The sequence below is a fragment of the Solanum lycopersicum genome, chromosome 1, assembly GCF_036512215.1.
Source record: "Solanum lycopersicum chromosome 1, SLM_r2.1".
Classification (NCBI taxonomy): domain Eukaryota; kingdom Viridiplantae; phylum Streptophyta; class Magnoliopsida; order Solanales; family Solanaceae; genus Solanum; species Solanum lycopersicum.
Window position 1 is genome coordinate 92784542 of NC_090800.1, and position 12228 is coordinate 92796769.

Below are 12228 nucleotides of genomic sequence, written 5' to 3' on the forward strand. Positions count from 1 at the left end.
GTATTCGTTTATTCTTATATCATTTGTATTCATGTCACTTTTCGATTGTATCACAAATAGTATACAAATATATAAACAACAAAAAATATTAGGAACTCTGCGCATTCACTTTAATTTCACTTGTAATTATTAATTGTTGTATCGCTTGTATTCATTTGTTCATGTATCACTTATATTCATGCGCATATTTAAATTGACTTAACAAATATCAGGTGTATATGAATATACAAAAACAAAAAAAAAGAATATAAGAGACTATAAGAGAAAGGCAAGCTTATTAGAAGAAAGCGTGAAAGATACTAGAGAACACGAATACACCTGATACATATAGCATTCGATGAATATCAATTGTACCAACAAATATAGTAATTTGATAAATACATCGTAAGATAGATTGATACATGTATCAACTAATACAATGTGATTCATCTATTATTTCAATCTATGTGAAGGTAATCGTAGAGCAACGGTCAAAACAGAGAACATGTTTGTCATCACGCAAAAAATCCAAAAAAAAGAAAAACTAACTATGAGATTTGTACTTAAAGGGGTAGTTGGTTTTAATTTTAAGATAGTTTATAAGCTAAAAGTCATACGTGAATCCTATCTAAAATTTGATTCTTAGCTTATTTTTGTGTGTTTATTTTCTAAAAGTAAGTGCTTAAAATACTTTTTTATAATTACCAGATTTATGAAATAAAAATGAATTCAAAATTAAAAATCACTTATAATAAGTCAATTCAAATACTCTTCATGAACATTTTTGCGGGATTTATACATATTACCATTATAAATGAGGCATTTCCCCTAGCACAAACTAATACAAACATGACTAGCTAATTTGATGTATGTGTTTATTTTCATAAGTTCACTCTCTAAGCTTTTAATGAAAACTTATATGATTGTTGAGAATGAATATAAACTATTAAAAGAATTATAGTGTAAGAAGTTAATCTCTAACTGACAAAGTAAATTTAAAGTATTTGCGAAAGACAGAAAAGAAACTAAAGGAAATATTCATCGATCTTAGAAGTTAACTAATTCCAACATATCATTTGTCTATAAGTTGATATATACTTTTTTGGAAAAATAATGTTCTAAATGGTTGAAATAACTTTGTGTCAACCTATTCTCATTGACAAATGACATTACATAAATAAAATATAACATGTTGCTATGTAAAACGTAGTGTTGTACGGTTAAGTGACCAATGAAGTCAACCTCCTTTCTATGAGAATATTCTTGTAGAGCTATAAAATTTATGATAAGACTTTGATGGCATTTATCAAGAGGAAGAAATCACAAAATTAGTGTTTTTTAATTTAGTATTTGATACTATAAGGTAACATTTAATATAATAATTAGTGATACACTGTCTATAATCCATTGCCAACAAGTTGCAAGCTTGCAATGCCACTTAGTGGAGCAGCATAATGTTAGATTCATTGAAAAATTGACTAGAGGTAATCTAAGCTTGATACTGTTGGTTTATTAATCATCAATTTTATTTAACCCCTAAGCAAATTTATAAATTGATCAACCACCAACCTCCTCCTCTCACCCATATGCATTTATACCAATCTCTTAATAATTCTCAATCTAAGAATGCATTATGAATTTCAATAATTTGGTTCACATGTACATTTTGGAATAATGGAAAATTTAATGATATTCCTTGAACCAAATGTAACATAATAATTCATCACATTATTATGTAACATATGATTATATATAATTTATGACTATATTTTCAGTCTCTTACTTACATGAATAATTATATTATTTCTTTTCGATAGAAAGATTCATCGTCTATAGATAATTGAATAAGGTAATAGTCGGTTCTCTTTCATTTCAAACAGGTAAATTAATGTAATTCCACAAATTAAAGTTTAGAAAGGTAAAATGTAAACAAATATACTAAGATAGAGAAGTTATTTTCGATTGACCATCAACAACCCTCCTTATTTATCCAGATTTGAAACCGAGAATGTAAATGAGCTCAGATGTACGATAGCTTAAAAATTATTGGCGACAATGACATTGATAAAGCAAAATGAAAATGTAAGGCTTATAAGCGTGGGGAGAGTACCTATAGTTTGAACTTTGAAGATAGTGCTCTGCATTACGCATAAAACACGAAGAAGATATTAGCTTAGCTGTATATTTGACTAATGTGAGGACCTCGTCAAATTAAAAAACAAAAACTGTAATTATTATCAAATTTATGTATCCAAATCAGCTATGTTTAATTATTTTATCTGATTAGAAAAATAGAAAGAAATATTATCGCTTGTCCAATAGCTAAGTTATTGGGACAGCAATACTTTCGGAGACTAATAATTCGGTTATATAAGATAACTCTTTACCAATTTTCTCAATTGTCCCTGACACTTATATCACTGGTAATAATTATATTCTTCATAGTTTTCATTTTTTTTTTTCTTCTTGAATGTCATATAAGTTTAGATTCTTGGTTGAATTGTGGTGTCGTTATGTTATTTAGCTTGAGTTATATTCGATGTTCATTTTCATAACATGTTATCAAAGACGAGCTCAATGTTAGCTAGATTGTCCCGATGATTGAACAATTGTCTCCATGTATGATTTTCGCGATCATGAATTAGTGCCTATTTTTGTTGGTTTTTTCTTCTCTAATTTTGCTTTGTTTGTTTGTTTGAAAAGGTGTAGGAATTCAGCAAGAAAAGATTAAACCTCTAATTTGTCACAAACTATAACCAATATCTCCAGCTAGCTTAATTCAATCATGAGTGAGTACAAGTCAGGACCTCTTGAAAGACCTGTCAGGCCAAGTAAGTTTTGTGTTGTTGTTTAGTCTATGGCTATGTTGATTGTTAGGTTAGCATATGGCATCTGCTTATGTTAATTTTTGCTATTTGACAGGTCTAGAGAAGTTTGATATGGATGCAGAAGATGAGAGGAAGACAAGGCTTGGGTCTATCAAGAAAGCGGCAATTAATGCCTCCACCAAGTTTAGAAATTCTCTAACAAAAAGGGGTCGTAGAAACAGCAGAGTCATGTCTGTCGTTGTTTTAGAAGATGAGCATGACGCGGAGGAACTAAAGGCAGTTGACGCCTTACGCCAAGCTCTCATCCTTGAAGAATTACTTCCTGCTAAACATGATGATTATCATTTGATGCTAAGGTGCGTTTTCTATTGTCATCATCAGATCATGTGTTAGTTAGCCCTTTTCCATCTATAATAATAAATAACATGTGAAATATGACAGATTCTTGAAGGCTAGAAAGTTTGACATTGAGAAAACAAAGCAGATGTGGGCTGATATGCTTCAGTGGAGGAGGGAATTCGGTGCAGACACCATCACAGAGGTATTTTTGATCAATGCTATAATCTCAAGTTTGTAGGAACTGATGATGATGATGTTTTGTGCATCTTGATCAGGATTTTGACTTCAAGGAAAAGGAAGAGGTCCTAAAGTACTATCCACAAGGCCATCATGGAGTTGACAAAGAAGGGAGACCAGTTTACATTGAAAGAATTGGTCAAGTAGATTCGGTCAAGCTATTACAAGCCACAACAATGGACCGATACCTCAAGTATCATGTACAGGAGTTTGAGAGGACCATTAATGATAAGATGCCAGCCTGCTCACTTGCTGCCAAAAGACACATTGACACAAGCACAACTATCCTGGATGTCCAAGGAGTGGTATGATCATAGCATAAATTTTTCACAATCAGTGTGAACCTGCCTCATTTTTCGGGTTACTAATACAACTTACATGAACGCCTGCCTCAGGGACTTAAAAACTTCAACAAATCAGCAAGGGATCTCATTCAACGCCTCCAGGCTATTGATGGAAACAATTACCCTGAGGTACAACAGGGCAGCCATTCATGTCATATGTTAAAAAGAGTTTTTTAAGTACTCATGTTTAATTAAATCACGCATTCAATTTCTAGAGCTTGTGCCGAATGTACATCATCAATGCTGGCTCTGGATTCAGGCTCTTATGGAATTCCGTCAAGTCATTCCTTGATCCAAAGACCACTCAAAAGATCCATGTAAGCTCATACTCAACCACAAGTCTAAGCACTATTTTTGTCTGTCAAGTAGTATAACACAAGTCTCATTGTGTTTTTTCTAGGTTCTTGGCAATAAATATCACAGCAAGTTGCTTGAAATAATTGACGCAAGGTATCTCTATAACTTGAGCTGAAATTATACATTTTGAGACTAGATTATCTGCATAGAGCCTAATGATGGTTTGATATCGTACCAGTGAATTGCCAGAGTTCTTAGGTGGAACATGTACTTGTGCTGATAAAGGAGGTTGCATGGTTTCTGATAAAGGTCCATGGAATGATCCAGAAATTATGAGGGTAACTTTCAACTTTGCAATTTTGCATTCAGAAGATCATTAATACTAATAAACGAATTCCTAATTAGTAATTTTGTACCTTTGAGACTGCTAGTAGTATTACTTATCTCTGAAATCTGTGATTGATTTGATTGATGCATAGATGGTTCGCAATGGTGAGCATAAATGTTCACACAAATTTGTGATCTCAATGGATGAGAAAACTATCCCAGAGGATGACAATGCCAACACCAAGGTGTGTATTATTACTGCAGTTACTTTTATTCTTCATTAAAATATATTGGATGAGTAACAAAGTCCCTCAATGTTGCAGAAGAGCACTTCTTTTAGAAAGGAAACTGACTCTTCAAAGGTTCAAAGGGATAATGGCCAGCTTTCCCCTGTCCGTGAGGAAGTAAGTTGCTTCTTCATCCACAACTTTTCCGACTTCTTTTAGCTTCTTTACAGTGCTATACCTTAATCTAAATTCTACGTTTAATTGGTTTTGCTTTTTCAGTTTGATATCCCTATCGTGGACAAGGCTGTCTATGCGACTTGGCCTAAACAAGTAAAAGCTGGCCCCTTAGCTAATTCTAAAGGTATAAGTCCCCCGAGGAAATGAGATAGCTTTAGTGGTTTGAGTTCAGTCCAAAGTTTAGTATTTTTCTCTACCTGCTCATTCCTCTGTGCTATATTAACATGTATTCCTTTTTCGAGCAACAGATTTCTTCCCTGTCCACGATGCTTGTAAGTCATCGGAAGGATTTGGCAATCCTGTTTTCAGTGGAGTGATGACTTTAGTGATGGGCATTGTGACATTGGTTAGGATGACTAAAAACATGCCAAGGAAACTTACAGATGCTACACTCTTGGCTGGTTCTTTGTATAGTGCTGACATGATTAAAGAACAACAGACTCATGGACATGTCATCTCGACAAAAGATTACATTAGCATGATGAAACGCATGGAAGAACTCGAGGATAAGGTCATTACTCTTAGCCAGAAACCTTCTTCTATGCCACCTGAGAAAGAAAACATGCTTAACGCTGCCATTAACCGAGTTGGTACTTTGGAGGAAGAACTTTTAGCTACCAAGAAGGTATTAACTGCTTTTCTTCAGATTACATTGAAATCTTTTATACTCCATTGCCTAATAAACTTTTTGCTTACTTTTGAACTGACAGGCTCTTGATGAAGCTCTTGTTCGTCAACAGGAGCTCCTATCCGTCCTTGAGAAGAAAAAGAAGAAGAAGAAGTTTTTTGTTTTTTAAGTTTGAATTTCTTTAGATAGATGTAGAGATGGTGATTTCATTTTTTGGCCCAAGAAAGTTTGTTCGAATGATCTCTCACGTATTTGTAAAATTTTAACTCTTTAAAAACTTAAACATTGTTTACATTACCTGTTGTGCTATTCACCAGCACAACTGCAGTAAGCTTTGTTCTATCTTCTTCGGCGAGATTTACTGTTCACCCTCTCCATTGGAGCTCTAATTGTAAATGCCATATATTATGGCACATTACAGATACATCAGCTTGTATTTTTTTTTTTTCTGTAAATAAAGATGGAAGCAGTTTGCTGTTGGCTTTTGTTCATATTACAGTCTTGTTTTCCATGACAGCAACATTTTTCACTACACACATTTTGTTTTAATTGAGCTTTTAGCATTTTCATTATTTCACTTCAATTCACACAAATGGAGAAATGCTCCATTCCATAAGTGTAAAAAGGAATTAAAAATCACAACCCTTTTAGAAAAGGTTGGTGCATTTCTACTTGAATATAAGGTGGCATGAGGTGATTGTGAATCACATCACCTTCAAGTGTTACATCAACAACTACTACACCTCAATCTCGAACAAGTTAAAGAGTCAACTATATGATCCAGACTTTCTTCAGAATGTCAAAAACAAACACACAACAAACTTAAAAGAAACTATAATTTTTCACATTATGAGCAAGTGTTCACCTCATTTTGTAAATGAAATACACGATCCAAAAAGGAAAAACTTAACACAGATGCACTGCACAATGACTGGGAGTATTGACAACACATTACAAATATATATCTCATTCGAGATACTACAGTGGAAAATCCGAGATCCCTGTCCTGAACCATCGTCCATCTTAAAAGCAAAACTTCTTCTTTTTCTGCAGAACAAAGCATTAAAGATGCAAATTAGCAACAAAACTCAATTTAATGGACCACACGAATACACCAACTTAATAGCACAGAGAGGAAAATGCACGCATGTTCCTGCTCAAAAAAACTTCATTGCTCATATTAGTTTTTCTTCTCAGCAAGTAAAAAGAGTATGGCAACAATCCTAACAAGGGTAAAGTCCTACTATGATGATATTCAACTACCACACAATAACAGAAACTCACCTGGAACTTGGCAGCTTCTTGACTGTCAATGTAAGCGAGAAGTTCTTCTTGCCTCATCAATGCCTCATGTAATGCCTGTTCAACCATAAACAAGCAGGAAAAAAGTTATCAACTCAAGAACGGGATTTCCCTTTGTCTATTTAGAGAGACACCATAGACTGTTACCTTCTTGGTTGCTATTAACTCAGCTTCTAGGGCATCCACCCGGCAAACAGCTGCATTTAGCAATTCCGCCTTTTCATAAGGCATCTCAGATGGCTTTTCTTGAAGAGTATTTACTTTGTCTTCAAGTTCGCCCAGTCTCTTGAGAACAACGGAGAGCAGTTGAGCTTCTGTAAAGGCTGGAGTAGGTGAAGGGGGTCGAAACTCTTCTTTAGGGCTAGCATCAAAAGTGAAGTCTTGAATATCTTGGTTCTCAACAGTCGATACATCTTGAAGTTTCTTGGTAACACGGCATGTAACTGAGCGGAAAAGCATCAGGACAGTCATGAAGAAGGCCATAAGAAGTCCTAAAACTCGAGCATGAAGACCTTCTACAGGCTTTTCAGAGCTTGCTGGTGGAAGCATCACTGGAAAAGGTAAATAGAGATGGAAATAATGTCAATAAACTGAAGAAGTATATCAAGACAACTGCTGTAGTAAGCCAACAAGAAGCATAATGTGTTCCAAGTTAACCTAGGGATTGTACACCTAAGAAAGTGAGCTTCTCTTTTTCCCATGATATGGTGCAAAAATCTAACCACCAGTTTAATTAACCTATATGAATTCAGCGATGCTTAGCTTCCTACCCTCCCCTTTTCATAGTGTGTGCATAAGCAGTGCATTCTCTTCTCAATAATTCTAACCTTTGGGTGTGGAGGGTCTGTGAAGGGATGGTTCCTTCTTCCATGCAGAATCAACAGCCTTGTCAACCATGGGAACATATTCATCATATCCTGGGAAGTTTGACGTGTAGCCAGGCATTCCAATAGTCTTAGCCTGTTTGATGGAGAGCAAAACTTAAATATGACAATAACAAATACAATATCCAACTTCGTATTCAAACAAAGATAGTGAATGCGATTAGCCTAAGTGACACAAGGTTGAAACACAGGCTCATCTTAAACAAGAACATCTAATATCAATTGTGGTTTGATGTCCAGAAGATTTTTTTATAAAGTGATGTCCAGACGATGCCCTTCCAGTAAGAGAAAAGCCAACAACATACATGGTGTAATCCCACAAGTGAGGTTTGGGGAGGCTAGGATGTACGCAAACCCTACCCATACCTTTGTGAGGTACAAAGAAGCTGTTCTGAATAGTCACTCAGCACAAAAGAAGTGAAACACTAAAAGAAAACCAACTCATGAAATTAAGCAAAAATGGAAAGTATACCTCTTCTCGTACAGGAGTAAGCCGGAGATGTGAATAACTCCTTAAAGCTTTTGGGGAAGCAATATCTTCAGCTTCAGATCCAGATTCAGCAGTAGAGGTGTCACTACTACCTTTCACCTGCAAAATAAAGAATATGAGTACCAACCTTCCGAAAAAGCAAACAATATGGCGTATTTCTTAATAATTTGGAAATGCGGCAGCAATCCTACCGTTGGGTAGCGAGGCTTAGCATAAACTATCTTTCCTTCACTATTTAGAACTTTAACAAGCTGCTTGGCACGTCGTGCTTCACCAATCATCTACATCCCAAAAATAATGGTGGGGGGTAGGGGTGGGGTGGGGTTACATTAGTTTGATATAATAACATCTCCGAGTCACCAAAAGAGATGGTTTCTCATTTTTAAAAACATCTTGGAGATGAGCATCTTCCTGAAGATGTGACGAACAGAGCATTATCAGAAAATAACGTTACATCGGCCGTGTAGGCCTTGAAAGTACCTTCAATATATCTGGATTTTGCCATGGTCCTTTATCTGAACGCATGCAACCTCCTCGATCTGCACATGTACAGCTACCACCTATGAAATCTGGCAACTCACTGCATAAAAATTCAGCAGAAAAACATTGAACAAATTGTCAGCAATTCTACTAAACAAATAAATATAAAAAAAATTCCTTGACCAATGGATAAGAATTCAGTTCCTTTTACCTAGCATCAATTATTTCAAGCAATTTATTCTGATACTTGTTCCCAAGAACCTATAAGAGACATCAAAACAAAAGTAATGTAAATGCAGCCATATTTTTTAAAACGGAGACAACACAAGTGGAGAAAAGCATTGACAGACATGTATCTTGGAGGCCGTCTTGGGGTCCAGAAAACTCTTAACAGTATTCCAGAGAAGCCTAAACCCAGCCCCGGCGTTGATTATGAACATCTGATTAAGCGTCTGCACATATCAAAAAAATGTGTAAATGATCCCACAGTTAAGTGACCCTCATTAGTAATATTTATTCAGGTGCGGATAAAATCATGCCTCGGGATAATTATCACCATCAATCTTCTGGAGCCGCAAAATGAGCTCCCTTGCACTCTTGCTAAAGTTTTTCAAACCCTGAGAAACCAATGTTTAAGAATAAAGATAGGAATAACACCTTGTTCGCACAAAAACTGCTTCTCAAATCTCATCAAGGTTAGAGAAAGAACAACCGACAAAAGTAACTTACCACTCCCTGAACGTCCAAAATAGTAGTGCTACAATCGATCTGCCTTTTAGCAGCTATTGTACAAGCTGGAAACTTGATCGAAAAACATTGCTCGAACTCCCTTACGTGGTATTTTATATAACGATCCATGGTTGTCACTTGCATGAGTTTGTTAGGATCAACTTTCCCTAATCTTTCAATGTATACTGGTCTTCCCTCCTTATCAATCCCATGATAACCTTGGGGATAATATTTTACAACTTCTTCCAACTCCGGGAATTCAAAATCCTGATGAATAATTAAGTGCAAAAAGCATGTCAGTCTAAATGATTCAACAAAGATATTGTAAATATATAATAGAGAACGTTGTCCTAGACTATGAATAATTAAGTACAGAAAGCATTTCAGTCTAAATGATTCAACAAAGATATGATAAAATAATATAGAACATTGTCCTAGACACCTAGCCAGTACATGGGGAGGAATAATATTACCTCCGTGATTGTGTCAGCCCCAAAATCCTTCCTCCACTGAAGCATATCAGCCCACATATGCTTGGCTCTCTCGATATCAAACTTTCTTGCTTTTAAGAACCTGGACATACATAGCACAATTGTTAATAAATTGGAATGCTGCTAAAACTGGACAACACCAAGAAGAAACAACCAGAAAACTCCAGATCCCGCTTAATTCTCCATATGCCTGCATGCATCTATGTATAGATTTAAATATCTATACTCACATTTGATCTATCTTTTGTTCCAATTGTGGCAGGCCTGTAAGAAAGTCTTTTAATGAAGTTGACAAACAAATCCAATTTCCACAAAAGATCCATATAAATAAAGTTTCAAACATCGAAGATAAAATCCAAATGTCTCAAAACACTCAAAAGTATCACACTAACTCAATGCAGCATAAATCTTGCAGTATCACTTTTGGGCAGAGATACATGTAGATGTGTTACAGGTAGGAGGACATTACCTCAACATCATATAGTAGTCATCGTGTCTTTCAGGTAACAACTCATCCAAAAGTAATGATTGTCTAAACTGATCAACAGCCTGTAGCTCCTCAGCATCCCGAATGTCCTCGATGGAAAGTGAGCTCAACCGTCCATTGCTTTTTCTTCTACTACTTTTCTTCTTAAGAGAATGTTTGAATTTCGTTGATGCATTCAATGCTTTCTTTTTCAGGGAACCAATTCTCGTCCTCCTCTCATCCTCTGAATTCTCAAAATCGGACTTTCTTTCTCTTCTCTCATCATGTGTAGATGACCCCTCAAAGCCTGTAAGAAATTAAGAGCACGAAAATCAACTCCAGACTATCAATTAGTATGGAAAACAAACTAGACCAAACAAGTCCTCGGAACAAGTCAATTCGAATTCACCAAATAAGTTTGTCAAACTCATCTAAAAGCTCATTGCCATTTAAAAATCAACATAAAATTAAGTAACAGTTCCTCTATACTACATGATCTTCCAATTTTCTTTAGTGTTTCTTTACATCTTCAGAATAATAAAAACTTGCAAGCAATTGTATCTTATGCCCTAAACATAAACAGACAGGACATAACCAAAAACAAGGCATTCGTTACATTTTTTTCCATTGAAATTCATTCTTCTCAAATTTATTTCATTATAATAGTATATATTTTCTCAACAATCCAAGATAATATATTTTTGTCAGTTATTGTGATGGTAAAAAGAATTACAAGAAGACCCATCTGACCAATACAGTCAACAAACTGAAAAATTCAAATAGTTCAAGAAGCCCTAATTTTAATCAAGAAATATAACTATAAACTAAAGTTGACCCGTAATGCACTTCAAAATTGAAATTTTTTTTTAAAAAAAAAACGCAAAATTCAAGAAAAACAACTTACAAGGTCTAGCAAACCGATCTAATGGACCCGACATGGCTGCCGGCGGCGACTAGAAAATCAAGAATCTCAACTCCAACAGATCGACAAATCGCAAAATACCTGTAATATACCTTTGAAAATTCAGTGGGCCAAAAGAAAAACTCAAAAAATACGTAAGGATTAATGTTGATTCTTGAATTTCTACCTTCGAAAAGACAGCAATAAATAAATTACATAAGCAAGAAAGAAGAAAATTGATGAAGTGTAACCGAAAAGTGGCGTAGAGGAAGGGGTATTGTGGGAATAACAAAATTACATACGCCGTATGATAATATATATATCACCGGATAACCCGACGGCGATATAGGAGAGAGAAAGAGGAGAGAGAGAGGGAGATAGGTTGGGTTAATTTCTCTGAGCTGTATAAATTGAATTTTGAAGAAAAATAGGAAACTGTGGGACCCTAAAAAGATGCCACGTGTCGTGGTAGGAATTTTATTTAATGTGCCGACAGAGGGTTGGAGTAAAAATTGCCAAATGAATTGATTGAGTAATCATTTTCTCAATTTTTAATTCTAATTTTTGTTGTCATGTCCTTCAATAAATATTTTCTTTTTCTTTTCCCCTTTTTTTATACACTACTATCAAGTTTTTTTAAAATTATTTTTTTTTCTTATTTTCTCAATAGAAAACTCACGATTTTAATTTATTGAGGTGCATTAAAGATGAGGGTAAAGAAGTATTGATGGAAGAGATACATATTAAATGAAGTGTGTTTCTATAGCCCCTATTAAATGAAGTGAAAACATGTATTTAGAGCACTATAATTAATTAATAATTAGTTAGAAAAATTTAATTGAAAATGAGATTTTTGCAAAATTTAATTGGTTTCATTTTCATGATGATAAAATTGGAGATGGAAATATAATGTTTTCGGGTAATATTTAAAATTATAAAATTATGAATATATCAAACTATTATGTTAAATTTGAGAGAAAGTAATCAAGATGAAAATGAAAAAGAATGCTTTTATTTTCGAGACATGTTAAATATTTTACTA

General features: G+C 34.7%; 2 protein-coding genes across 6 annotated transcripts; one reads left to right on the forward strand and one right to left on the reverse strand.

Annotated features, from left to right (window-relative positions):
- Positions 1 to 2265: 2265 nt before the first annotated feature.
- Positions 2266 to 5934, forward strand: LOC101268327 (phosphatidylinositol/phosphatidylcholine transfer protein SFH12-like). 2 transcript variants are annotated; one of them, XM_004230827.5, is made up of 14 exons: positions 2266 to 2402; positions 2683 to 2810; positions 2902 to 3163; positions 3249 to 3348; positions 3422 to 3688; positions 3779 to 3856; positions 3943 to 4044; positions 4128 to 4177; positions 4263 to 4362; positions 4504 to 4596; positions 4675 to 4755; positions 4858 to 4939; positions 5064 to 5440; positions 5526 to 5934. In XM_004230827.5, exons 2-14 carry the CDS (start codon positions 2765 to 2767, stop codon positions 5610 to 5612), a joined length of 1725 nt encoding a protein of 574 aa, XP_004230875.1. In that variant the 5' UTR covers positions 2266 to 2402; positions 2683 to 2764; the 3' UTR covers positions 5613 to 5934. The 2 variants fall into 2 exon arrangements, with proteins under 2 accessions (XP_004230875.1, XP_069146475.1); XM_069290374.1 differs by having other exon boundaries at positions 2381 to 2598.
- A 331-nt stretch (positions 5935 to 6265) lies between these two features.
- Positions 6266 to 11588, reverse strand: LOC101265778 (phosphatidylinositol/phosphatidylcholine transfer protein SFH8). Of its 4 annotated transcripts, none has more exons than XM_004230820.5 (15): positions 11374 to 11588; positions 11190 to 11288; positions 10289 to 10592; positions 9802 to 9901; positions 9329 to 9595; positions 9139 to 9216; positions 8950 to 9051; positions 8811 to 8860; positions 8600 to 8699; positions 8311 to 8400; positions 8102 to 8218; positions 7573 to 7705; positions 6893 to 7296; positions 6728 to 6802; positions 6266 to 6490 (listed from the first exon to the last, which is right to left on the reverse strand). In XM_004230820.5, exons 2-15 carry the CDS (start codon positions 11221 to 11223, stop codon positions 6467 to 6469), a joined length of 1878 nt encoding a protein of 625 aa, XP_004230868.1. In that variant the 5' UTR covers positions 11224 to 11288; positions 11374 to 11588; the 3' UTR covers positions 6266 to 6466. The 4 variants fall into 4 exon arrangements, with proteins under 4 accessions (XP_004230868.1, XP_069146467.1, XP_069146468.1 ...); XM_069290366.1 differs by having other exon boundaries at positions 11190 to 11299; XM_069290367.1 differs by having other exon boundaries at positions 9802 to 10083; positions 11374 to 11584.
- Between the last annotated feature and the right edge of the window lie 640 nt (positions 11589 to 12228).